The 25,121-nt window shown below is 41.1% G+C and overlaps 1 protein-coding gene across 1 annotated transcript in view; it reads left to right on the top strand.

Moving 5' to 3' along the window:
• The first annotated feature begins 832 nt into the window (after positions 1 to 832).
• The window catches only part of Xpnpep2 (X-prolyl aminopeptidase 2), a 35,938-nt gene continuing 11,649 nt past the window's right edge, over positions 833 to 25,121 (top strand). Inside the window, exons 1-13 of the mRNA XM_055612148.1 lie at positions 833 to 1,121; positions 4,059 to 4,132; positions 5,750 to 5,860; positions 7,420 to 7,483; positions 8,409 to 8,513; positions 8,762 to 8,848; positions 9,867 to 10,013; positions 13,135 to 13,236; positions 13,889 to 13,970; positions 14,285 to 14,480; positions 15,458 to 15,547; positions 16,200 to 16,309; positions 16,897 to 16,974. Coding sequence (XP_055468123.1) covers positions 1,073 to 1,121; positions 4,059 to 4,132; positions 5,750 to 5,860; positions 7,420 to 7,483; positions 8,409 to 8,513; positions 8,762 to 8,848; positions 9,867 to 10,013; positions 13,135 to 13,236; positions 13,889 to 13,970; positions 14,285 to 14,480; positions 15,458 to 15,547; positions 16,200 to 16,309; positions 16,897 to 16,974 — 1,295 coding nt within the window. The 5' untranslated portion in view covers positions 833 to 1,072. The remainder of the gene's footprint in view (positions 1,122 to 4,058; positions 4,133 to 5,749; positions 5,861 to 7,419; positions 7,484 to 8,408; positions 8,514 to 8,761; positions 8,849 to 9,866; positions 10,014 to 13,134; positions 13,237 to 13,888; positions 13,971 to 14,284; positions 14,481 to 15,457; positions 15,548 to 16,199; positions 16,310 to 16,896; positions 16,975 to 25,121) is intronic.

Here is a 25,121-nt window from a genome sequence, read left to right on the forward strand (position 1 = left end):
TTAGCATTGGTGTGGCGTGAAGCTCCCTGATAGGGCAGAGGACAAGGAAGTGAGTATGTGCTTGTCTGCCAGCACACATGCAGAAGATTTCTGCTTCTGGCTTTCTTTTTCCCTCCCAGTGAGTTCTGTTGTGTAGGAATGAGCCCCGCTGCAGGGTGACCAAATCTCTTTTCTAGAAGCTGTGTCAAAGGCATTTCCAGTTTGCTGTCTTCTCAGAGCTCTCAGACTTTTCCTTCTGGGTCTTTTTCTCACTTTAGACATCACTTGGCCCCTCCAGATCCTTTGGCCTTCAAAGGTATTCTAGATATCAAGGTCCCTAAGCAGCTTAGACTTTGCAAACCACAGAACATGCAGCTGAACGGAACTGTGAGATCCTAAGGGAAGGTCGGCCTGCATATTTTAGGATGGACTATTGGGAAAATTCATGCCAGTTGTAAGAAAGTAACCCCTCCCCCAGTTGCGATCAACCTCCCTGGGGTGGCAGCACCTAGGAGGGGGAAGAGAACAATCATTCACTGGCCTTTCTTTCTTTCTTTCTTTCTTTCTTTCTTTCTTTCTTTCTTTCTTTCTTTCTTATTTTTTGACACAGGAGGGCTTAGAGGAGGAGCAGAAGTAAGAGCAAATATCCATTGCAAAGCAAAAGCAGGGCTGTACCCAGCGCCTGACGTGAAGGAGATAATGAGAAACAGCTTGGTGGAGGGTGGAGAACAGAATTCAGGAACTGCTGGGATAGGGCTGCTGAAGAGGGGGCTGGAAGAGGCTGGCTGATTGATACCAGCTGTTGTTGCTCAATCCCAGAGATCTTTGGACTCTGCCCTGGGGCAGGCTCACACCCTATTCCAAACCACAAGAAACCAGCACAGGCAGGTTGCTTTGGCAGCCTGAAACTCCTTTGTCCACTCACTGTGGCTTCTCAGACTCTGAAATAAAAGATTAGAGAAGGCTCGTCATCTAGCAGCAAGACACAACCGTCAAACTTATCTGTTCCTGCCCAGGAAAGGCCTGGAGGAAGAGGCCACCAAACAACTCAGTCTTCTCCCCAGTGCATTGACTGCCAGCATCTGGAGACCCAATGGCCCAAACCTACTGGCACCGCTGCCCCTGGCTTGTTCTCCTCTGCGGTATGTGCACCCCAGCCTCTCCTGGCAGACAGCTTTGATCTTTCTCTCCAGGCTCAGAAAAGTTTAGAGTAAGGGCTAGGACCCAGGTTCTCTCTTTTGTCTTTGTCACCCTGTCTTTTAGAAAGGGCCCCTGCAGGGGCCTTCGTGACTTGGATCAAATCTAGTTTGGCCCCTTTCCATCCCATGACAAAACTGTTGCATCACTTGTCAGTTTGCAGGCTCTCTTTAAGATGACTGCAGGAAGGGCTTTGCAGAAGGGAGCCAGGTGGGGCACATGCACAACACAGCCTGCTAGAGATGTACAGTCAGTGAGGACTGGAGGACTTGCTCCCCAGAAATTTACTAAGAGGACTCCTTGAGGGTTCAAAGGTGGAGAATTATGGCTAAACTAATTTAACAGGATTCTTGCTGAAGGCAAGCCAGGGTAATAAGGTATCAGGGGAGGGGGATAAGAAATCTGATCTACTCTTGGAGGTGATCAGATACTGAAGGCTGGAGGTTTTCTCTAAAAAACTTAGGAACTTCGCAGAGACTCATACTCCAACCAAGGACTATTCATAGAGATAACCTAGAACCCCTGCACAGATGTAGTTCATGGCAGTTCAGTGTCCAAGTGGGTTCCATAGTAATGGGAAGAGGGACTGCCTCTGACACAATCTGATTGGCCTGTTCTTTGATCACCTCCCCTGAGGGGGGAGCAGCCTTACCAGGCCACAGAAGATGACAATGTAGCCACTTTTGATGAGAGCTGATAGACTAAGATCAGAAAGAAGGAGAGGAAGACCTCCCCTATTAGTGGACTTGGGGAGGGGCATGCATGCAGAAAGGGGAGGAAAGGTGGGATCGAGAGGGGCTTATGGGGGGATACAAAATGAATAAAGTGTAATTAATAATAATAATAATAATAAATTAAAAAAAACTTAGGAAAATTTTTGCTAGGACAATAAAGACCTGGCAGACAGGGCAGGTATAAAAGGTCAATGTTGATGTCTTGTCAAGAAAAGAGATAAAGGGAAAAAATGTTATATCACCTCTATGGTGCCCTGTTTGCTTTCTACGAGGTACCCAGTTCAGCCTCCCACCCCCTATCCCTGGTCCTTGTTCTCTGACAGCAGGACCTGCTCATTAATTCAGCATCCAGTTACCTCCTTGGAACCACCTCTGTGCCAGAGAACACTCAGAGAGTGATAGATGCTGGTGTACAAAGGGACATGGATTAGCTAGGTCACACTTCCTATGTTGGCATCTTAGTACTGCCATTTTGCTAGACAGCTGCTCCTATAGAACTGGAGGTTTATTTTCTTGCATTAACAGTATGGATATCATCGCTCCTTTGAATTTATGAGGCCAAATCATTTAAGGGAGGCATTCCTGATCTTACAGCCCAGCTATTTTTCTTCTGTTTCTCAAGCCACTTATAAGGTAGAAGTATGGCAACTCCCTGTACTCAGTCCTCCACAACCCCTAGGGAAATATGCACCCTAAGTTTAAAGAGGTGGAGAGAGGGACTAACTGTAAGAGATTACTGGACTTTCAGGTCAGGAAGGATTTCTAATCTGAGTATCTTTTTACACAGGCCCAGAGTTAAGGGGACATAGCCTAGTGCCTGGCACACAGTAGGAACTTAAAAAACTGTTCAGTGAATATTGGGTTGCTTTCTTAGGATCATACAAAATTAAGTACAAAGCCCAAACTGGAAACTAGACCTCTGTATACTGTGTAACTTTTGTAACCCCTTCCTATTTTCTGGACTACTTCCTATGCTTAGCCTAGTGAAAAGATGGAAAGAAAATCCTTGTTCCTTTGGTGGGGATTTTTACATCTTTTAAAAGCATACAAATGCTTTACCACTGAGCCATGCCACCGACGCCACCCTCCTTAGATGGCCTGGGTTCAGGCCTCGATCTCCATCGAACCACTGACTCCTTGTGGCAAAACCTGGGCAAATTATCAAACCTACATGGACCTTGGCTTCTTCCATTATAGGAAGTGAATAATCATACATTTCTCACAGGGTTGTCACAAATATCAGAGGAGATACAGTTGTAGCCAATTGACAGTGGGCTGCATTCTGGGAAATAATGGTAATTAGGCAAGTTTTTCGTTGCACAACAACATAGAATGTACTTACAAAAACCTAATGTGGCTATAATATTATTAGACTATATAATAATATGGGGTCATTGTTATATATCAGCTCTTAGTTGACCTCAATAGTGTCATGCGGCACATGACTATACAGCAGTTATATTACTGAGCTCATTTTTATTTTGTTCTGTATTATCTTTTTGAGATGAGGTAATATGTAGATCGGGCTGGCTCCAAACTTGCAACACAGCCAAAGAAAATCTTACATTACTGCCTCTTCCCACCACTGATAATATAGGTGTACAGTACTATGATCAGCTGTAAATTACTGACTTCCATATCTGAAACCTTTCCCCACCAGGTAATGATGTTGAACTACAATTGCTGTTTTATGTTTAATTAAAGCCTAGAATAGTAAGCAGAGACTTGGACTGTAAGAAAAGGTAGGAGGGACCTTTGAATTTAAATACATCTCTCTCTCTCTCTCTCTCTCTCTCTCTCTCTCACACACACACACACACACACACCTTTGATTTGAAATTTTAATTTATACCGTTTTTTTTCCACTAGTCCCTAAAAAGACAGGATTAGATTATAAGGGGAAAAATAATGTGATGAACACTAAAACCCAACCAGAAGTAGAAATCACTTGTCAATGACTGTGACCCAAGGTGTCATCCAGTTCATCCTGATTTCCCATGAAATGTGATCGATTTCAGTCTTAAATAGAGTTGGCCAGCATGGTATGTTTAAAGGATACAGGTCCTACAGGCTGAGGGAAGATGTCCATTCACTCCGTGAGGGCTCTTTGGTCCCCAAATAACCCTAAGTTTGTCTCCCATTTCCTAGCATGTGCCTGGAGTTACCCAAAGCCTATGTACCTTGGAAGAGAAGATGTGAGAAACTGTTCAACCAACCCCCCGGTGAGGCTTTGACCCCACCCCACATGACTCTCTTACCCATCAGTCTCTCCATTCCCTACTAGCCCAGCTACTAGCCTTTTCTCCTACTGGCTTTCTTCTGATTTCTCCCCTCTGTCGCCCTTGTTTCTTTTTAAAGTGCAACAGTAGCAGCTCAGGTAACTAACATACCCACTATGGGTGCTCCATTCCTCAGCCCCACTCATTTCCACAACTTGCTGGGGCTGGGAAGCTTCCAGGGGTAGAAAGACAGAGAAGGTGTGTGATGAAAGAGACTGCTAATTGAGGCTAATTGAGGCTAATTGAGGCTAGGCAGGGGTAAAGAATGAAATGGAAGAAATGAAAACAGAAATTCTAAACTCTAGGGCGGTACTTCTCAACCTGTTGGCTGCAAACATTGGAAAACACGTGTTTCTGATGGTCTTAGGAACTGAGACACTGCTCAGTAGCAAAATCACAGTTATGAAATAGCAACAAAACAAATTAGGGGGTTCCTGTGACCATTGGAAATACATTTTTTTCTGATGATCACACCCAACAGATTGAGAAGCACTGTTCTAGAGGAAAACTGCAAAGAGGAAAGTGCAAAGGGATAAAGGGAGTCAGCCAGTGAGTGAGCTGGAAGGTCTAGGTGAAAGGTAAAAGGAGGTCAGAGGTTGGCAAATGGGAGACAAAGGAAAGAAGGTGGCTAGCTTCACAGCTAGAATCTAGAATGATTGTTCCCACAACTACAAAGAGTAAATATCTCTGAGTAGGGGTGGGTCCCAACATGTGAAGAGGTAGACAAGCTCAAGTCATAGTCTGAGCCACAGGATAAACAGAATATCTATATGCAATGCCAACTTTATAGGACCACTAAGGCCAGCAAATGGATGAGCAAGCCCACAACATCTCCATATTCAAACAAATCTGGATTTCTTACCGAAGAGAATGCAATGCAACCAAACTAACAAACAGGGAAAAAAAAAAAACAAAACACGTTTTTCAGTTGAAAGATAAAAGATCCTCTAAAGAGATATTTGGCTTGAAGAGGATCTTTCTGGGAGATGTTGTAAATGCAGGGGTACACTCTCCAGCACCATTTGGGGTTAGTGGGTGACTTCTGGAAAAGTAGCATGGCTGGACATGAAAAACAGTATACTTGATTACATTTAAATTTCAGGTGATAATATTTTGGTATTAAAGTATGCCCCCCAAATAGTACATGGGACATATTTATATTAAAGTATGACCCCATGCTTAATGGAAAGTAAAATCTAACTAGACAGGTGGCCCATATTTGTTTATTAAATCAGGCAACTATATTCTCAAGATATCCCCCAGAGGGTCTGCCCATAGCCTGGCCTGAGAACAGGGATGAAACCCCTGTAGTTTTCATCTACACATCCACTGGACATTCAGGTCCAAAGTCTTTCTTCAAATTCTGTAATACCTCCAACTCTAGTTATCTTAGGCTTTTAAATTTAGACTAACAAATACTATTAGCAGCTACCACATTACTCTTAAATACAGCCTAAATTCACCCTCAGGGAAATCTGGGGGCTTCTGTGGAAGCAAAGTCCCTTATATCGTTTTCTTTCAGCAATGCTTATGTTTGGGTGTCTTCCTGTTATTTGTCAGCACCTGCCAGTTACTGCAGTCAATACAACAATACGGCTAGCAGCCCTCCGCCAGCAAATGAAGGCCTGGAATCTCTCTGCCTACATCATCCCAGACACAGATGCACACATGGTAAGGACCAGCTCTGTTTTCTCTCATCCTCTCCCTTATTTACGGTTGTTGGTCTCTAAACACAAGCCACAAATAAGAGCCTGGTAACACTTGGAAACTGAAGACAGAGAAAGCATTTCATAGTGAAAAGGATGAAAATGGAAAGCTCACATACACTATCCTAAGGTCAACTGAATGAACATACCTCTTTACATTAGAGGAAAAACATGGCCAAGTTTTCTTGACCTCTAGAAAAAACATTATAACAACTTTACTACTAGGGAGATGGCCCAGTGGGTAATGGCATTTGCCACCAAGCCTGATAACCTGAGTTCAATCCTTAGAAAACCATGAAGAAGAAGGAGAGAGCCAACTACAACATGTTTTTCTCTAACCTACACACACACACACACACAAAAAAAAAATGTAAAATATTAAAACAACTTCAGAAGACATTTTGACCAATCCCTTGATGACAACTCCAGAAAGAATGTTTAGGGTATCACTGGAAATGACCCTGGAAAAATTCTAAGCTCCTTCCTTATCCAGTTCATCTCAGACCCTGATTGGTTAGAGCAGTGAGATGATCCAAAGTGCTAGACTATAAAAGCATGGGAAGCAGACTTAGGGGAGAGAACAGATAGAAAACAAGGTGACCATCTTATGTAAGAACTGCTTTCCCCCAAATAGTAGTCTGGCCTACCCAGCCTATCTTTTTCCAAAAACTTTACCTCATCCAGCAACTCACAGCAACCCAGCTAGAAGAAAAGGCATTTTCAAAATTAGTGTATCTGATTCAATTAATCACTAACCTGCTGGAGATGCTTAAGAACTTTGACTAAGTATCAAGCTCCTTTCAGCAAAGATAACAATTATAAGTATTCAAGAGTTATGAGAACCAACAAAGTCATCTTTTGGTATTTACAATTCAAAAGAATGATGTTTCAACTGCCTTATATAAAATGACATAATGTTTACACATAATCAATACATATTTTTCTATGTGCTTTAAATCATCTCTAGAAAGTTTATAATACCTAGCATAATATAAGTGCTTTGTAAATGTTACCACACTCTTCTGCTTAGGGAATAATGACAATAAAATATCTGTATATACTAAATACAATACCATTTTCTAATATTTTTGACCAAGGCCAAGGTTAATAGAAGTTACAGATACATGGATATGAATGTCTAACTGGGCAGTAGTGTATAAAGCCTTGTGCAGAAGTTATTTATGAAGTATCCAATACAGTGTGATAGATTGGTAAAGAAGACATAATATTTAAGGGGAATACCAAAAGGCATGGCCTAAGACCATACTGAATTTGCATTATGACCATGGTAGTAAATTTTGCAGAACAATCTGGTGTAACCAAGTCCAGTGCCAGACTGGCTTTATACACCAAGAAACACAGTTTTTCAAAGGTAAAAAGATAGCATGCTAAAGGAGTTACAGAGACTTCTAGGAAGAAATAGCTGATGCGGCAAGACAAGAAAAATCCAAGATGTACCTGGGGTCTTCCACTTGGCCTCTGATTCAATGAAGAAGATTAATGATGATATTATTGATTTCCTAGAGTGAGTATATTGGCAAACATGATGAGAGGCGTGCATGGATTTCAGGCTTCACGGGAACTGCAGGTAAGAACTGCAGGTAGACCTGAACTGGTTATAGAGGACATGAGTTGGCCAGTTTCTCAGCAGACAAGATCACAGGCTGATATTCATTCTCCTTCTCCCCACACCAATAAACCCAGCATGTTTCCCAGGTCAAATATCTCATACCCCACTGGCCACTCTTCTGCACAGCTTCCTTCCATGCTTTGCTGCTTCTGCCACAGCCAGCCCCAGCAGAGCACTCCTTGTACCTGGTTTCTAAGCAATTGCTACTTCCACCTCTATTGACAAAACAGATCTTTTTGCTCTTCATTTTACGTAATAGCTCATTTAGGGATAAAGTTTTACTTTGTAGGATCTTTTTATAGACAACATCACTCTACATGGCCAAGTAAGACATAAACATGGCTATTAATGATGTCTTGTGTTGTTTCTAAATGGCCCTTACCTTGATCTTGTTCCCTTAAATGAAAGACAGCTTCCTTTGTTGATTCTCACACAATTCTTCCTGAGTCTCCAGGAGATCTGCCTCCCCCATTGTGACTCTCTCTTCCACAGTTGATGTATCTGTCTATCCTATCAACCCTCAGGTAGGTACCTAGTTGGATATTTTATCAGCCCTCATCTTTCCTGACAACAATCACATGCAGCATTACCTCCTTTGGACTGGCAGGAGCCAACCACATTCTTTTCCTATTAAATGTTCTAAAGGCCCTTCTTTAATAGGTACCTACAGTTCAAAGCAGAGATGGTTTGCCCAATGAGCGCTCTTTGTAGTTTCCCCTAAGAATGACTTTAACATCTCCTACCTCTCTTCCTTCCAATGGAGTAGAGAAACTCATTCTAGAGGCCCTTGTGACAGAACCAATATGTCATGGCACATCCAACAAAGTCGTATTCCTCACTTTCATCTTTATCTGCATCTCTAGACTTCTCTGTTCTGCTATAGGTACTGCTGTGGTGACCATGGGGAAAGCAGCTGTCTGGACTGATAGTCGTTACTGGACTCAGGCTGAGAGGCAGATGGACTGCAACTGGGAACTCCATAAGGAAGGTAGAAGGCCCACATGGATCCCCCCCCAAAGCCCTAAATCCTAGACTAGGTTTGGGGAAATACAGGTGAGTGTGTGTCTATAAGGCCAAGCTTGGCCTCTATGGGATGTTCAGGAAATCTGAGGGCATCTCTGTTCTTTGAGGCAGATAGAAAGAACACATGTGGCAGGATTATCACAGACAAAAGTCTGGCTGTGGGGTCTGACGCTGGTCTGGGAAGTGACTTTTGTGTTCCCTCCCATCTTTCAGTTGGTGTTAGTTTGATTGTCAGCTGGATCCTTGCTGAAGTGCCTGATGGAGGGCATGTGGGCTTCGACCCCTTCCTCTTCTCTGTTGGTATGTTCTTCTCTCAGTCCCTGGATTTATGTGAACTGCCAAGGAGGGTGGCTCAGCCTCTTGGGAAGCACATAAATGTATTTATTTAGGAAGAGGGGCAGTGTGATCACAGGGTATCTTGAAGCTATGGCTGTAAAAATAGTTTATAACAAAGAGATCTTCACAAGTTATGCAAATAAAATTCTTTTAAACTAATACAACCTTTAAGAAAAAAAAAAACAATGAATGTAAAAAAAACCAACCTAGATGACTTGGAATAATTAAGACCTAGCGGATAAATAGGTCTGGGATGTCCTTGACCTCAGAACCATCCTCTGGGTCCTGGGAGTCTACCAATTATGGTACTTGGGATCTCTTAAAAAACATTTCTTTTTTCTGAAAGGTAGTGTAAAAGGATCAAAACTGTAAAGAGGACCTTTGAGCAAAACATGGTCCTGGAGCATAGAGCTCCCCAAGTTCTGACAGCTGGATAACCCATGCCATCAAAGATAGACTTCATGAATATGCATTGAAAGACTCCTTCCAAACTAACCTTTTTGTTGGCCCATCCAATGCCAAGAACATCACCATTCCTCTGAATGGTGATATTATATCCTAAGAAAAAATGATTTCTACCTCAGAAGGACCTTCCCCAATCACTGAACTTTAAAAAGAGCAGATCATAGTCAGCGGTATAATACAGTGGCAGAGTGCTTGCCTGACATCCACAAAGTCCTAAGTTCAATTGCTAGTACTGAGGCAGAGAGTGTGGCCTAGAGGAACAAGATTAGCTAGTTGACAGCGGACAGCATTGGGGTGGGATAGGATGATGAAGTTTGGAAAGCAGAGAAAGACAGATAGAAGATGTGCTGTGAAGGAGAGTTGTACATTTCAGAGGGCCGGAGCCTCGGGCAGGCTTTGGGCAGCTGAAGCCACAGGAACCAACAAAGGCAAGACTACAAGGACTAACTTTGCCTAGATTAGTTTTCCCTAATTTGTAAATGGACAAAGGGCAAGCGACTCCTTCCTTTCTCTGCAGATTCCTGGGAAGAGTATTCTCTGAAATTCCAAGGCTCCAACAGGCACCTGAAATCTATTACAACCAATCTTGTCGACCTGGTATGGGGATCAGAGAGGCCTCCAGTGCCAAACTCACCCATTTATGTCCTGCCAAAAGAATTTACAGGTGATTCCATTAACCTATTTTCATTTTCACTTTGTACAAACAATGGTCCTTACCAGTTGATGCTGTTCTTGACCTGAAAATGTCATTAACCAAGGCAACAAAGTAATGTTTGACAAACCACCTGAGGGTGGTTAAAATGTAGATCTCTCTCTCTCTCCCTCTCTCCCTCCTCACAGAGAAGTCCAAAGTTGCTCAGACTATATTTAGAAATTGCAGAAATAAGCAGTATTAAGATTTGAAGAGTTAGCAGAAAGGGAGGGAACAAGAGAGAAAGTTGGAACAACAACAACAACAAAACCCTTTCTTTAAAAAAATGTTTTCCATTGTACTTTTTTATATGTATGGATGTTTGTCCTACATGATGTCTTCGCATCAGGTGCATACAGTGCTTGAGGAGTCCAGAAAAGAGAATCTTATTTTCCTCGGACTGGAGTAATAGACAGTTGTGAGTTGCCATGTGGGTGCTGGGAATCAAACCTGCATTCTTTGGAAGAGAAACCCCATGCTCTTAACTGCTGAGACATCGCTTTAGCCATTATCCCACTCTGTCCCCTCCCCCCAAAAAAACTTTCTTAAGAGAGAAAGCTTAGTTGTTTATCTAGTATTGAAAACTGAGTCATTAGGCCCTTTTCTTCTGGTTCTACTCTAATGAGGAATTTAGATTTAGGACAGAGCTGACTTGGGCAGAAGTAAATGACTAAGTTTGGTTCAGTCTGTGGCACAGAAGAGGGTTTGGCTAGACCACAGAAGAAGGTTAACTGGACCCCAAAAATTCTAACATCTGTAACCAAGACCTCACTGGCATCATCTTAGTCTGATAAAATATGTTTGCATTATGGTTCTTGTAAGCAAGAACTGAATCAGGGTCTTAGTTACTAACCTCTCTTACCTCCCTGGGAATTCTGAATGGGCCAATGGAGTTGCAGTTCTTTGAGAAACTGTCACATTGAGCAATCTGAGCACCCCTTTCCACATACAAATCCACATATTATTTCTGATTTAGAAAGGGGTCAAGAAAGCAGGAGGGAAATTTCAAAATTTTGGCTATGATGAAACAAGTAGAAGTAGTATACAATTTCTTTATCTGTTCCAATGAAACTTGAAGAGTCATTCTTTGTGTACCTTGACTTAGTTTTTAAGGAAACTGGCTATCTACAAGGATTTGATCATGAATACCACTCATGTTACTCAGATATCAAAGGTCACCACTGTGCTGAGGAAAAATGAGGTTAAAAATGGGAAAAGTGATTACCAAGGTTTGGGACAGGATTCACATGGATTTTGTTACTTTTCATAAGCTAAGAGATGCTAAGGTATCATTAGTCTTCAAAGAAAATCCATCTGGAATTGAAGCTCAGCCCAGAAGCCAAAGAACAGAAGTTCAGCTTTAAGATGCCTAGACAAGTAGAGGTTTTGAAGGTGGAGTGGAGGGGCAAAGGCAAAGGGTGGTATATGAGAGAAGCCAGCCACTCACACGTCAGACTATGTGTGATTTTGTTTTCTCAAAATGGATCACATTCACACATCTTTCTTTTATGAGTTATAAGTTGTTGGGGATTTTTGTTTTGTTTTTGAGATAAGAGCTTATTCTGTAAGCTCAGGCTGACATAAACTTATTATATTGCCCAAACTGGCTTCAAACCCCCACTAATCCTCTTGTTTCAGCCTCCCAAATCTTAGGATTAGAGGCATGAGCCATCATACAAAGTAATATTCATGAATCTTAATCATAAATTTGAGTGAAAGGACCCACAATTTATATGATTCCATTTATATGAAACACCCAGCATTGGCAAATCCATCGAGAAAATATATTAGTGATTTCCTGGAGCTGGAAGGAGGGGAAATGGGGAGTGACTCCTTAATGGGTCCAAGGTTTCCTTTGGGAATGTTGAAAATGCTTTAGAATTAGATACTGGCAGTGGTTGCACAACACTATGAATGTACTGAAAGCCAGCTGAGTTGTGTACTTTATGAAGACTTAATAAAATTTATCTTATGTCTGTTTCATCAGAATAAAATAAACTTAAAAAGTATATCATACCCAAAGCTTTTGGTTCTAGTTGAATAGTTTTACCAATTTGCATAAAGTTTTAAAAAGCGTTATCATTTCTGTATCTGGGCCCAAGTAGTAGTCTTAATGCTTATGACAGTCTGCCATTTATTTTCCTAGTGCTGTCTAGAGAAAGACTTTATATGCCTTGCAGGAGGCAGGAATAAGAGATGAAATTTTAACTCCTGGAACCCAGGTACATGCATGCTAGGTAGGAAAGTACTGGACAAGGTTTGAATAACACTTACATGCTTGAAAATGTTAACAAGAAATCTCAGTATTAGTACAGATTAGGACTGTGGGCCAGTCCGATCATATAGATATGGGTTCAAATCCCAGCTCCACCCCTTCAGTTATGAAACTCTGAGAAACTCAATTTACCTTTCTGAAGCCTAACTTTCCTTATCTGTAAAATGGCTCACGCAAGAATCAAAATAAAGCACAAGAAGTGCTTAGTCCAATATCTATGGCTTACTGAGTGCTAGAGTTACTGCAGAGGAGAGTAAACACAGTCCTGGTCCTCTCTCTCTCTCTTGCCCATCTAGAGTAGCTCTTCTGTTCTTTTTGCATGTTTATTATCAGGTCAGAAAAAGCAATGTGAGACTTAGCAAGTGCCTTTTTCTATGGCTTTACAAATGTCAGTCCATTTGATCTTTGTAATAAACCTATTGAGGTAGATGCTACTGTTACAATCCACCCTCATCTAACAGATGTACAAAATAGGACATAGAGATGTCAAGTAATTTGACCAATATCACACACAGTTACTAATGGGAGGACTATGGTTGGAGCCCCATCTGGGTCCATGGCCAAAGACATTAATAATACAAGTCATATATTGTTTGAAGATAGAGATAGAATTCTACTGCATTTGGAAACATAGAGGACTGGAGTAGTTCACACGTAGAGCACTTGCCCAATGGTCAAGGCCATTGGTTTCATCTACTTAACTAAAAATGAAGGAAAACTACTACCTGTGGAGAGTTTTCAAGGAGCCCTGGTCCAAAGACAAGGTGTGCCACTCGTGTTTTTGTTTGTTTGTTTATTTTTGGTTCCTTTGCTTCTTAGGGAGCACTTGGGAGGAAAAAGTATCCACCATCCGAAACCATATGCAGAAACACACCATGGCTCCAACTGGTCTCCTTCTATCAGCACTTGATGAGACAGCCTGTGAGTAGGGATTTGTGAACAGACATGGGTCTAGTAGTCCCAGGCCTCCTGCTCCTTGCAGCATACAGCTCTTCTGAAAATAACAACATGTTCACCAGCTCCTATAAGCTCCACAGCCACGGCCTGTGGGAACCCAGAGGGGGAAGAGAGCAGCTGCTCAAGGCTACAGAATAAGGAAGCCAGGGAGCTCCAAGCAAATGGGCAAGCCCACAGACCACCTGAGAAATGTGCTGGCCAGAGCACAGAGAAATTATGTCTTATTAGGGGAAAGAAGGGCGACAAAGCCACCAGCAGCCTTGGCTGTCATCCAAGCCACTCAAAGTCCCAGCTTTAACATCCAGAGTAACTGTATTCTGTCCTCACATGGCTGAGGACTTTCTGCCCACTTCCCATGGCTGGACTTCAGACATTTGGAGGATCTACCAATACTGTGTGCTGAATGTCACCTATCTACATTTTATGGGGGAGAAATCCATAGCTTTCTTCAGCAGCTCAATGATCTCTGTGAAGATTGAGAACCACTCAGGGACAGATACCAGAAGCTGCTGTCAGTAATAACCTTGAAGCCCAAACTAATAGTGAAGCATAGGTGTCAAAAATGCCTTCCCCTATGCAAGATGGCCTCAAAAAGTCCCATCAATTCTTTTTCCAGGGCTCTTCAACCTTCGCAGCAGCGATATCCCTTATAACCCCTTCTTCTACTCCTACACACTGCTCACGAACTCTTCTATCAGGTAAAGCTTCTCCTTGGCTCACTGTTGTGAATTTCTTCTAACCTCCACTCTATCCTGTACCATTAACATCACAATCTTTAGGGTGCTCATGAGTTTGGGTGCCTACCACAGCAGACTTCTCTAGGAGACCCCCCACTCTCTGTGCCTAATCCATTGACTTCTGGTCCCAGTGAACCCCTGTGTAATACCCTGGCTTTCTATGCTGACTTCTTATGAGACTTTGGAATCAAAAGACTGGTATATGCCTCAGGTTCCATGTGTTATCCTTAGTAGGTAGGCACATGAGACACCCCCAGTCTTCCTTCTCCACTTAGGTTGTTTGTCAACAAGAGTCGCTTTAGCCTTGAAACCCTGCAGTACCTGAATACAAACTGTACATCACCCATGTGTGTGCAACTTGAGGACTACAGTCAAATTCGTGACAGTGTGGAGGCCTATGCCTCAAACAACGTGACAATCTTGATTGGGGTCAGCTATACCACCTATGGTCTCTATGAAGTGATACCCAAGGTAGGTTTGCCAGTCACTGGCCTTCCTCTGCTCCAGCATGACAACTGTCAACTTAAAATGTAGCCACTCAGTCATTGGGCCAGCTAGTCAGACAGCAAATGAGCACTGTATACCTTTGTAGGCCTCACTAATGGAATACAGAGGAGGATAAGGAGGTAGAGGAGGTGGTGGTGGCTGTGGTAGGTGCATCTGTCCACAAAGCCTCTAAAGCTTTTTAAGGCGACTAGAAAGAATACAGCCTGGTCTAGAAGAAGATTTAGTCATCTGAACATGATACTGACCTGAGCTCTTTTCATAAATGGCCACGCAGTGAGCTTGAACAAGTAGTTCAGTCATTCTAGATCTCTGTTTCTTTAAAATGGTAACAAAGTTGAACACTTACAGGAGTTGTGTGAGTTCAAGGAGATAGTACTTGTGAAGTCCATTGTCTGATATAGTACATGCTTGGGGCTGGTAACGACTCTGATCCATACAAGAAACATACAGTGTTAGAACGGCCTGTGGACTCCAGCATGTTGCTGGTATCAGGCCTGACTGCTACTACCAGGACAATGTTCATCAAAGAAATATACGGCGGGGGGGGGGGGGGGAGGCTGGAGAGATGGCTCATAGGTTAAGAGCACTGGCTGCTCTTACAGAGGCCCTAAATTCAATTACAGGCAACAACATGGTGGCTCACCACCATCAATAATGAGATCTGGTGCCCTCTTCTGGTTTGCAGGTGTACATGCAGGCAGAACATTGTAAACATACTAGTACATAAATAAATACGTACATACATAAGTCTTAAAAAAAAAGAAAAAAAGAAACCTACACACAGAAGACTAGGAAAGAACTGCCTATCCAGAAAGGAGCCAAAGGAGAGGGCATGGCCATGAAGGAGAAAGAGATCAGCAAGTCTCACAATCTGTCATTTGTAAACACTGTTTGCCTTTAACATTGCTCCTAGTCCATAATTTTGTCCATGCTCCCAACAGGAGAAACTCGTGACAGAGACCTACTCCCCAGTGATGCTAATCAAGGCTGTGAAGAACAGCAAGGACCAGGCCCTCTTGAAGGCCAGCCATGTAAGTACATATGGCAAGGCCTATTGGGAGGTCTGTCTGATGGGTTAGCCTTCCAGAGAGAAGCCCAAAGAAGACTCTCAGTGAAAGCAAGGAACAACAAATATTTATATTTATGTTTATAGCTATATAGATATGTAGATATTACATGTGATGATGTACATTGCTTTGAACACTGCCTTGTTAAATGAGTGTTAGTTATAATGATTTCCTTCATATCTGGCAAGAGGATGGCTCACTTTTTAGAATATTCTTAATATTGGGATAAAAGACCTCATTTTGAAAGAAAATTTCTTAAGAAAAAAATTAAAATACACTACAGTAGAGAAAATAGCCTAAGATTCCCTATGTCCCCATTACCCAGCTTCAATCATCATCAAATCATGCCTTACACTGTTTCATCTGGAACCACCCTCCTCCAAGCATGCCCCTCCCCTTTCACCCCTTGCTGCTGGCTTATTTTAAAGTAAATCCTATCTTTTTAGCACTTGTAAAAACACGAGCACACTCTGATTACATATAAACATTAATGAGAATCCTTTGCTATCCAGTACTCAGCAAAACTGTCATGTTTTTAAAGCATTCAATCTCAGGGCAGCTATCTGATTTTCTGTGAGTGGCACTCTGGCCCACCTCCTTCTGCTTCCTGCTTTAGGTACGGGATGCTGTGGCTGTGATCCAGTACTTGGTCTGGTTGGAGAAGAACGTGCCCGAAGGCACGGTGGATGAGTTTTCTGGGGCAGAACACATTGATGAGTTACGACGGTACTGGACTTATTATTCTTTGGTGCGGGGGTGGGGGAGTGAGGAGTAATTAGTCCCCTTAGGAAGATCTTGCTTGTATTTGTGTATTTGGAAGTGAGATTGACAGGTTCCTGGGTGGTCCTACTGAAAGCGCGGACAACCCAATAGCACCCCCTAGCGACTGCCTCAGTCACAGTTCGCTCTTCCTGGGAAAGGATGGCTTAGACCAAAATACACCCACTCCCCCACCCCACCTCCCACCCCGGTGTCCCCCAAACCTGCAACACTTGGGAGCTTCCAATAGGCAGAAGTCTTCCTGAAGCAGCTTGTACTACCATCTAGTTCAAGGCTCAAGACATGGCACACTTTTATTCTCTCTTATAAGTAAAATGGAGGCAAAAAAAAAACAAAAAAAAAAAACAAGAATATGGACACCATCCATCCTTCTCTGTACTTGAGTGCTTTCTATAAGTGACAGAACAAAGCTGTGGGAGGTGGGGCTGTGAGAGGCAGATGGAGCCATGTGTGAAAGCAGTGGACCTTCATTTGAAGAGAGTATCGCAGGCCCTGGACCATTCTCTGACCATTATTTACATTGATTGGCCTAGGAAAGAAAACTTTTCCTCAGGACCCAGTTTTGAAACCATCTCTGCTAGTGGCTTGAATGCTGCCCTGGCACATTACAGGTACTTCAGAACAACAACAACAACAACAAAAAATCTACAGTGCATGTGAGCAGGGATCATGGTGTAAGTACGGAGGGCTTGGGGTGAGGAGAAAATGTTCTGCACTGAGGCAAAACATTGAGGATTTGGAGCCTTCAGGACTGTGGGTGGTCAAAGGACTAACTCCTTTGCCGTTTAGAATCTCCTTGAAATTAAATTGCTCCAATGTGGCTTTTTTTTTCCCCCAAAAGGCTGGGATTTAGGAAGTGCTTGGGTGCTTCTGAGGTCTTCAATGCTCAAGGAAACTATAGATGTTAGAAGCTTGCTCTCTTTCTTTTTTGTTTTTTCTTTTTTTTCTTTCTGAATTATTTGTTATCTGTTTGTCTGAAATAGTTTTATTGTTTTTGTTTGTTTTATTTTTATTTTATTAATTTTAATTTTATTTTATTTTTACAATTTATTCATTATATATCCCAATTGAAGCCCCCTACCTGAACTCATCCCAGTCCCACCTTTCCTCCCTCCTCCCCTCTATCCTTCTCCTCTGACCTCCTGAAAGGGGGAGTTCTCCTCTGCAATCTGCCTATAGCTTATCAAGTCTCACCAGGACTGCCTGGATCCTCTTCCTCTGTGGCAAGGCAAGGCTGTATCACCAGAGGCAAGTGATCAATGAGCAGGCAACCAAGTTCATGGCAGAGGCAGCCCCTGCTCCCCATATTTGGAGACTCTCATGGAGCCTGAGCTGCCAATCGGCTATATCTGAGCAGAGGGTCTAGGTCCTCTCCATGCATAGTCCTTGATTGGTGCATCAGTCTCCACAAGACCACCTAGGCTCAGATTTTTAGCTTTGTTGGTCTCCTTGTGGGGCTCCTGTCCCCGCCGTGTCCTTCTATCCGCCACCCCTGTCTTCTTCCATAAGACTCTCTGTGCTCTGTGGAAAGTTTGGCTGTGAGTCTCAGCATCTGCTTTGATCCCCTGTTGGGTGGAGCCTTTCAGTGGACCCTCTAGAGTAGGCGCCCATCCTGTTTCCTCTCTTCCACCACTTCTGGTGTCAATCCTGGTTTCCATTCAGAATTATATTTAAGCATCCTCCCTAGGTCCTCCTTAGTGTTTAACTTCTTTATGTCTGTAGATTTTAGTATGGCTATCCTATATTGTATGGCTAATATCTGCTTATACATGAGTGTAGACCATGCCTGTCTTTATATTTCTGGGTTACCTGACTCAGGATGATCTTTTTCTAGTTCTATCCATTTGCCTGAAATTTTCATGATTTCCTTGTTTTTAATAGCTGAGTAGTATTCCATTGTGTAAATGTGGCACAATTTCTGTATCCATTCCTCCACTGAAGAACATCTGGGTTGTTTCCAGATTCTGGCGGTTACAAATAAAGCTGCTATGAACAGAGTTGAGCAAACATCCTAGTTGAATGGTGGAGTACGTTTTGGGTATATGCCCAGGAGTGATATAGCTAGATCTTGAGGTAACATTATTCCCAGTTTTTGAGAAAGCACCAGATTGATTTTCAAATTGGTTGTACAAGTTTGCACTCCTACCAGCAATGGAGGAGGGTTCCCCTTTCTACACATCCTCTCCAGCATGTGTTGTCACTGGAGTTTTAATCTTAGCCATTCTGATCAGTGTAAGATGGAATTTCAGAGTTGTTTTGATTTCCATTTCCCTGGTGACTAAGGATGTTGAGCACTTCTTTAAGTGTTTCACTACAATTCAGTATTCCTTGGCTGAGAAGTCTCTGCTTAGCACTGTATCCCATTTTTAATTGCATTATGTGATTTGTTGGAATCTAATTTCTTGAGTTCTTTATATATTCTGGATATTAGCCCTCCATTGGATGTAGGGATGGTGAAGATCTTTTCACATTCTGTAGGCTGCCATTTTGTTCTGATAACAGTGTCCTTTGCTTTGTAGAAACTCTTCAGTTTCATGAGGTCCCGTTTATTGACTGTTGCTCTTAGAGCCTGTGCTGATGGTGTTCTGTTCAGGAAGTTGTCTCCTGTGCCAATGAGTTCGAGGCTTTTCCCCACTTTTTCTTCTAACAGATTTAGTGTGTCTGGTTTATGTTGAAGTCTTTGATCCACTTGGACTTTAGTTTTATGAAGGGTGGATAAGTATGGATCTATTTCCATTTTTCTACATGTAGGCATCCAGTTAGACCAGCACTCTTTGTTGAAGATGCTATTTTTCTTCCATTCTATGGTTTTGGAATATTTGTCAAAAATCAGGTGTCCGTAGGTGTGTGGCTTTATTTCTGGATCTTTGATTTTATTCCATTGATCCACCAGTCTGTTTCTATGCCAATAACATGTAGGGTTTTTTTTTAATACTGTTGCTCCATAATACTGCTTGAGATCAGGGTTGAAGATAGCTCCAGAAGATTTTTTTTTAATTTTTAAATATTAATTATAGTTTATTCACTTCGTATCCCCCTGTAGCCCCCTCCCTCATTCTTTCCCAATACCATGCTCCATTCCTTATCTCCTCCCATGCCCTCTCCAAGTCCACTGATAGGATAGATCTTCCTCCCCTTCCATCTGATACTAGTCTATCAAGTTTCATCAGGACTGGATGCATTGTCTTCCTCTATGGCCTGTTCCCCCTTAGGGAAAGGTGCTCAAAGAGCCAACCACTGAGTTCATGTCAGAGACAGTTCCTGTTTCCCTTACTAGGGTACCCAGTTGGATAATGAGCTGCCATGGGCTACCTCTGTGCAAGGGTTCTAGGTTATCTCCATGCATGGTCCTTGGTTGGAGTATCAGTCTCAGAAAAGACCCCTGGGCCCAGATTTCTTGGTGCTGTTCCTCTCCTTGTGAAGTTCCTGTCCCCTCTATGTCTTTCTATCTCCCCCTTTCATAAGATTCCCTGCACTCTGCCCAAAGTTAGGCTATGAGTCTCAGCATCTGTTTTAATACCCTGCTGGGTAGAGTCTTTCAGAGGCCCTCTGTGGTAGGATCCTGTCCAGTTGCCTGTTTTCTCCTACTTCCAATATCCGTCCCATTTGCCTTTCTGAGTGAGGATTGATCATCTTACCCTGGGTCCTCCTTCTTGCTTAGCTTCTTTAGGTGTACAGATTTTAGTATGTTTATCCTATCTCATATCTCCATTATCCACTTATAAGTATATACCATGTGTGTCTTTCTGCTTCTGGGATACCGCACTCAGGATGATCTTTTCTACTTCCCACGATTTGCTTGCAAATCTCATGATTTTCTTCTTTTTAATTGCTGAGTAGTATTCCATTGTCTAAATGTACCACAACTTCTGTATCCATTCCTCAACTGAGGGATATCTGGGTTGTTTCCAGCTTCTGGCTATTGGGAATAAAGCTGCTATGAACATGGTTGTGCAAATGTCCTTGTTGTGTACTTGAGCATCTTTTGGATAAAGGCCTAGAAGTGGTACAGCTGGATCTGGAGGTAACACTATTCCTAATTGTCTGAGAAAACACCAGGTTGATTTCCAAAGTGATTGTACAAGTTTACATTCCCACCAGCAGTGGAGGAGGGTTCCGCTTTCTCCACATCCTGTCCAGCATGTATTGACACTTGATTTTTTTTTTTTTATCTTAGCCATTCTGATGGGTATCAGGTGAAATCTCAGGGTCATTTTGATTTCCATTTCCCTGATGACTAAGGATCTTGAACATTTTAAGTGTGTCTCTGCCATTCGATATTCCTCTATAGAGAATTCTCTGTTTAGCTCTGTACCCCATTTTTTAATTGGATTACTTGATTTGTTGCTTTTTAACTTCTTGAGTTCCTTGTATATACTAGATATTAGCCCTGTGTCAAATATAGGGTTGGTGAAGATCCTTTCCCAGTCTGTAGGCTGTCGTTTTGTTCTGACAACAGTGTCCTTTGCTTCACAGAAGCTTTTCAGTTTCATGAGGTCCCATTTATTGATTGTGGATCTTAGATCCTGTGCCAAGCAAATTAAAACCTGTCTGAAAAAACTTCAAGTCTCTGAAGAAAGAAACTGAAGAAGATATCAGAAGATGGAATGATTTCCCCTTCTCATGGATCGGTAGGATTAACAGTGAAAATGGCCATCCTTCGAAAAGCAATCTACAGATTTAATGCAATTCCCATCAAAATATCAACACAATTCTTTAAAGACCTTGAAAGAACAATTTTCAACTTCATATGGAAAAACAAAAAACCCCAGAATTGCCAAAACGATCCTGTACAACAACAGATCTTCTGGAGTTATCTCCATCCCTTATCCCAATCTGTACTACAGAGCAATAGTAATAAAGAATTGCATGGTACTGGCATAGAAACAGAATGGTGGATCAACAGAATCAAATAAAAGACCCTGAAATAAACCCACACACCAATAGATACTCGATTTTTTTTTTTTTTAGAAAGAAGCCAAAACCACACAATAGAAAAAAAAAGAAATCATCTTCAACAAATGGGGCTAGTCCTACTGGATGTCTACATGTAGAAAAATACAAATAGATCATTATTTATCACCCTGCACAAAACGGAAGTCCATGTGGATCAAAGACCTCAACATAAAACCAAACGCACTAAATCTGTTAGAAGAAAAAGTGGGGAAGAGACTTGAACTCATTGGCACAGGCGACAATTTCCTGAACAGATCTTTTATTGTAGACAATTGTTTTAGCTGCTCTGGGTTTTTTGTTTTTCCATATGAAATTGAGACTTTTTCTTTTGATTTATGGAAAGAATTATGTTGGTATTCTGATGGGAGTTGCATTCAATCTGTAGATAGGTTTATGGTCAGATGGCCATCTTTACTATATTAATCCTACCTAGCTATAAGCATGGGAGATTTTTCCATCTTCTGATATCTTCTTCAGTTTCTTTCTTCAGAGGCATGAAGTTTATTTCAAACAGATCTTTCAGTTGCTTGGTTTGAGTTACACCAAGGAAATTTATGTTATTTATGGCTATTGTGAAGAGTGTTGTGTCCCTAATTTCCTTCTCAGCACAACTGTCTTTTGTATATAGGACTACTGATCTTGTTTAGTTAATTTTTTCTCCAGCTACATTGCTGAAGGTGTTTATCAGCCAAAGGAGTTCCCTAGTAGAATTTTTGGGGTCACTCTTATATTCTATCATATCATCTGCAAATAGTGATTCTTTGAATTCTTTTTTTCCAATTTGAATCCCCTTGATCTCCTTTAATTGTCTTATTGCCCTAGCAAGGACTTCAAATACTATGTTGAAGAGATATGGAGAGAGTGGGAAGCCTTTTCTTGTCCCTGATTTCAGTGGGATTGATTGGAGTTTCTCTCCACTTAGTTTGATATTGGCTATAGGCTTGCTAAATATTACCTTTACTATGTTTAGGTAAGTGCCTTCTATCCTTGATATCTCTAGGACGTTAAACATGAACAGGTGTTAGATTTTATCAAATATTTTTCAGCATCTAAGTATATGATCATGTTTTTTTTCTTTCAGTTTGTTTATATGATGTATCACATTCATAGATTTCTATATATTGAACCACCCCTGCATGCCTTGGATAAAGCCTACTTGATCATAGTGGCTGATAGCTTTAATGTCTTCTTAGATTCGGTTTACAAGTATTTTTGCATCAATGTTCATAAGGGAAATTGGTCTGAAGTTGTCTTTCTTTTTTGTCTTTGTGAGGTTTAACTATCAAGGTGATTGTGGCTTCCTAGAATATGTTTTGTGATGATCCTTCTGTTTTTATTTTGTGGAATAGTTTGAAGAGCATTTGTGTTAGTTCTTCTTTGAATGTCTGGTAGAATTCTGCACTGAAATCATCTGGTCCTTGGCTTCTTTTCGAAGGGATAATTTTGATTACTGCTTCTATTTCCTTAGGGGATATAGGACTATTTAATTTATGTACCTGATCTTGATTCAGTTTTGGTAAGTGAAATCAATCAAGAAAATTGTACATTTCATTTAGTTTTGCAAATTTTGTGTAATATAGGCTTTTGAAGTAAGACCTAATGATTGTTTTTTATTTCCTCAGTGTATGTTATGTCCCCTTTTCCTTTCTGATTTTGTTCATTTGGATGGTGTCTCTCTGCCATTTATTTAGTTTTGCTAAGTGTTTTTCTATCTTGTTGATTTTCTCAAATAACCAGCTCTTGGTTTCTTTGATTCTTTGACTTGTTCTCTTTGTTTCTAGCTTATTATTTTCACTCCTGTGCTTTATTATTTCCAGCCATCTACTCCTCTGGGATGTATCTGTTTCTTTTTTCCTAAGGCTTTCAGGTGACACATTAAGTTGCTTGTATGAAATCTTTCGGATTTTTTTATGAAGGCACTTAGTGCTATGAACTTTCCTCTTAGCACTGCTTTCATTGTGTTCCATTAGCTTGGGTATGTTGTGCCTTCATTTCCATTGAATTCTAAGAAGTCTTTGATTTCTTCCCTGACCCAGATGTCTTTGAGTAGAGAGTTGTTCAGTTTCCATGTGTGTGTAGGATTATGCTATTTCTGTTGTTGTTGAAGTCCAGCTTTATTCTATGGTGGTTAGACAGGATACAAGGGATTATTTCAGTCTTCTTGTATCTGTTGAGGCTTGCTTTGTGACCAACTATATGGTCTATTTTGGAGAAGGTCCCATGAGGTGCTAAGAAGAAGGTAAATTCTTTTGTGTTTGGCTGAAAAGATCTGTAGATGTCTGTTAGGTCTATTTGATTCATGACATATGTTAGTGTCATTGTTTCTTTATTTAGTTTCTGTTTTGTTGATCTGTCCTTTAATGTGAGTGTGTTGTTGAAGTCTCCCACTATTAACGTTTGGGGAATCTATGTGTGGTTTCAGTTTTATTAATATTTCCTTTACAAATGGGGGTACCCATGTATTTGGGCATAGATGTTCAGGATTGTGATGTCTTCTTGGTGGAATTTTTCTGTGATGAGTATGAAGTGATCTTCCCCATCTCTTTTTATTAATTTTGATTGAAAGTCTATTTTATTAGATATTATAATGGCTAGTCCTGCTTGCTTTTGGGGTTGGTTTGCTTGGAAAACCATGGTCCAGCCCTTTACTCTGAGATAATGTCTGTGTGACTGAGGTGTGTTTCTTTTATGCAATAGAATATTGTGTCTTATCTATGCATCCATTCTGTTAGTCTGTGTCTTTTTATTGGAGAGTTGAGTCCATTAATGTTGAGAGAAATTAATGTCCAGTGATCCTTTTATTTTTATGTTGGTTGTAATAGTATGTTTATGTGCTTGGCTACTTTTAGTTTGCTTTAGTCAGGTTATTTATTTACTGTGTTTTCCTGGGTGTAGTTAGCTTTCTTGGGTTGTATTTTTCCTTCTAGTTTCATTTTAAGGCTGGATTTATGGGTAGGTACTGTTTAAATTTGTTTTTGTCATTGAATTTCTTGTTTTCCCCATCTATGATGATTGAGAATTTTGCTGGGTATAGTAGTCTAGGCTGACATCTGTATTCTTTAAAGGTCTGTATGATATCTGTCCAGGCCCTTCTGGCTTTCATAGTCTCTGTTGAGAAGTCAGGTGTGATTCTGATGGGTTTGCCATTATATGATACTTGGCCTTTTACCCTTGCAGCTTTTAGTATTATTTCTTTTTCTGTGTATTTAATGTTTTGATCATTATGTGTCAGCAGGATTTTCATTTCAGGTCTAATATATTAGGTGTTCTTGTAGGTCTCTTGTATGATTACAGGCCTCTCCTTTAAATTGGGAAAATTTTCTTCTATGATTTGTTGAAAATATTTTCTGGGCCTTGGAGATGGGAATCTTTTTTCCTCTATTCCTATTATTCTTAGGTTTTGTCTTTTCATGTTGTCCTTGATTTCTTGGATGGTTTTTTGTCAGGAATTTTTTAGATTTAACATTTTCTTCGATGGATAAGTTGATTTCTTCCATTGTGTCTTCCACACCTGAGATCTTTCTTCCATCTCTTATAGTCTGTGGAATATGCTTACTTCTATAATTCCTGTTTTCTTCCCTAAGTTCTCCCTCTCCATGATTTCCTCAATTTGTTTTTTTTTTAATTTTTCTGTTTCTATATTGAGATCTTGAACATTTTGTTGATTTCCTTTACCTGTATGTATTTTCCTGCTTTTCCTTCAATTCCTTCACCTGCTTATTTGAACTTTCCTCTTTTTCTTTTATTTCTTTCAATGACTTAATTATTTCCTCTTTAAAGGGTACAAACTGGCTGTATCTTC

The sequence above is a fragment of the Psammomys obesus genome, unplaced genomic scaffold (genome assembly GCF_907164565.1).
Source record: "Psammomys obesus unplaced genomic scaffold, mPsaObe1.curated_primary_1811, whole genome shotgun sequence".
NCBI classification, from domain to species: Eukaryota; Metazoa; Chordata; class Mammalia; order Rodentia; family Muridae; genus Psammomys; species Psammomys obesus.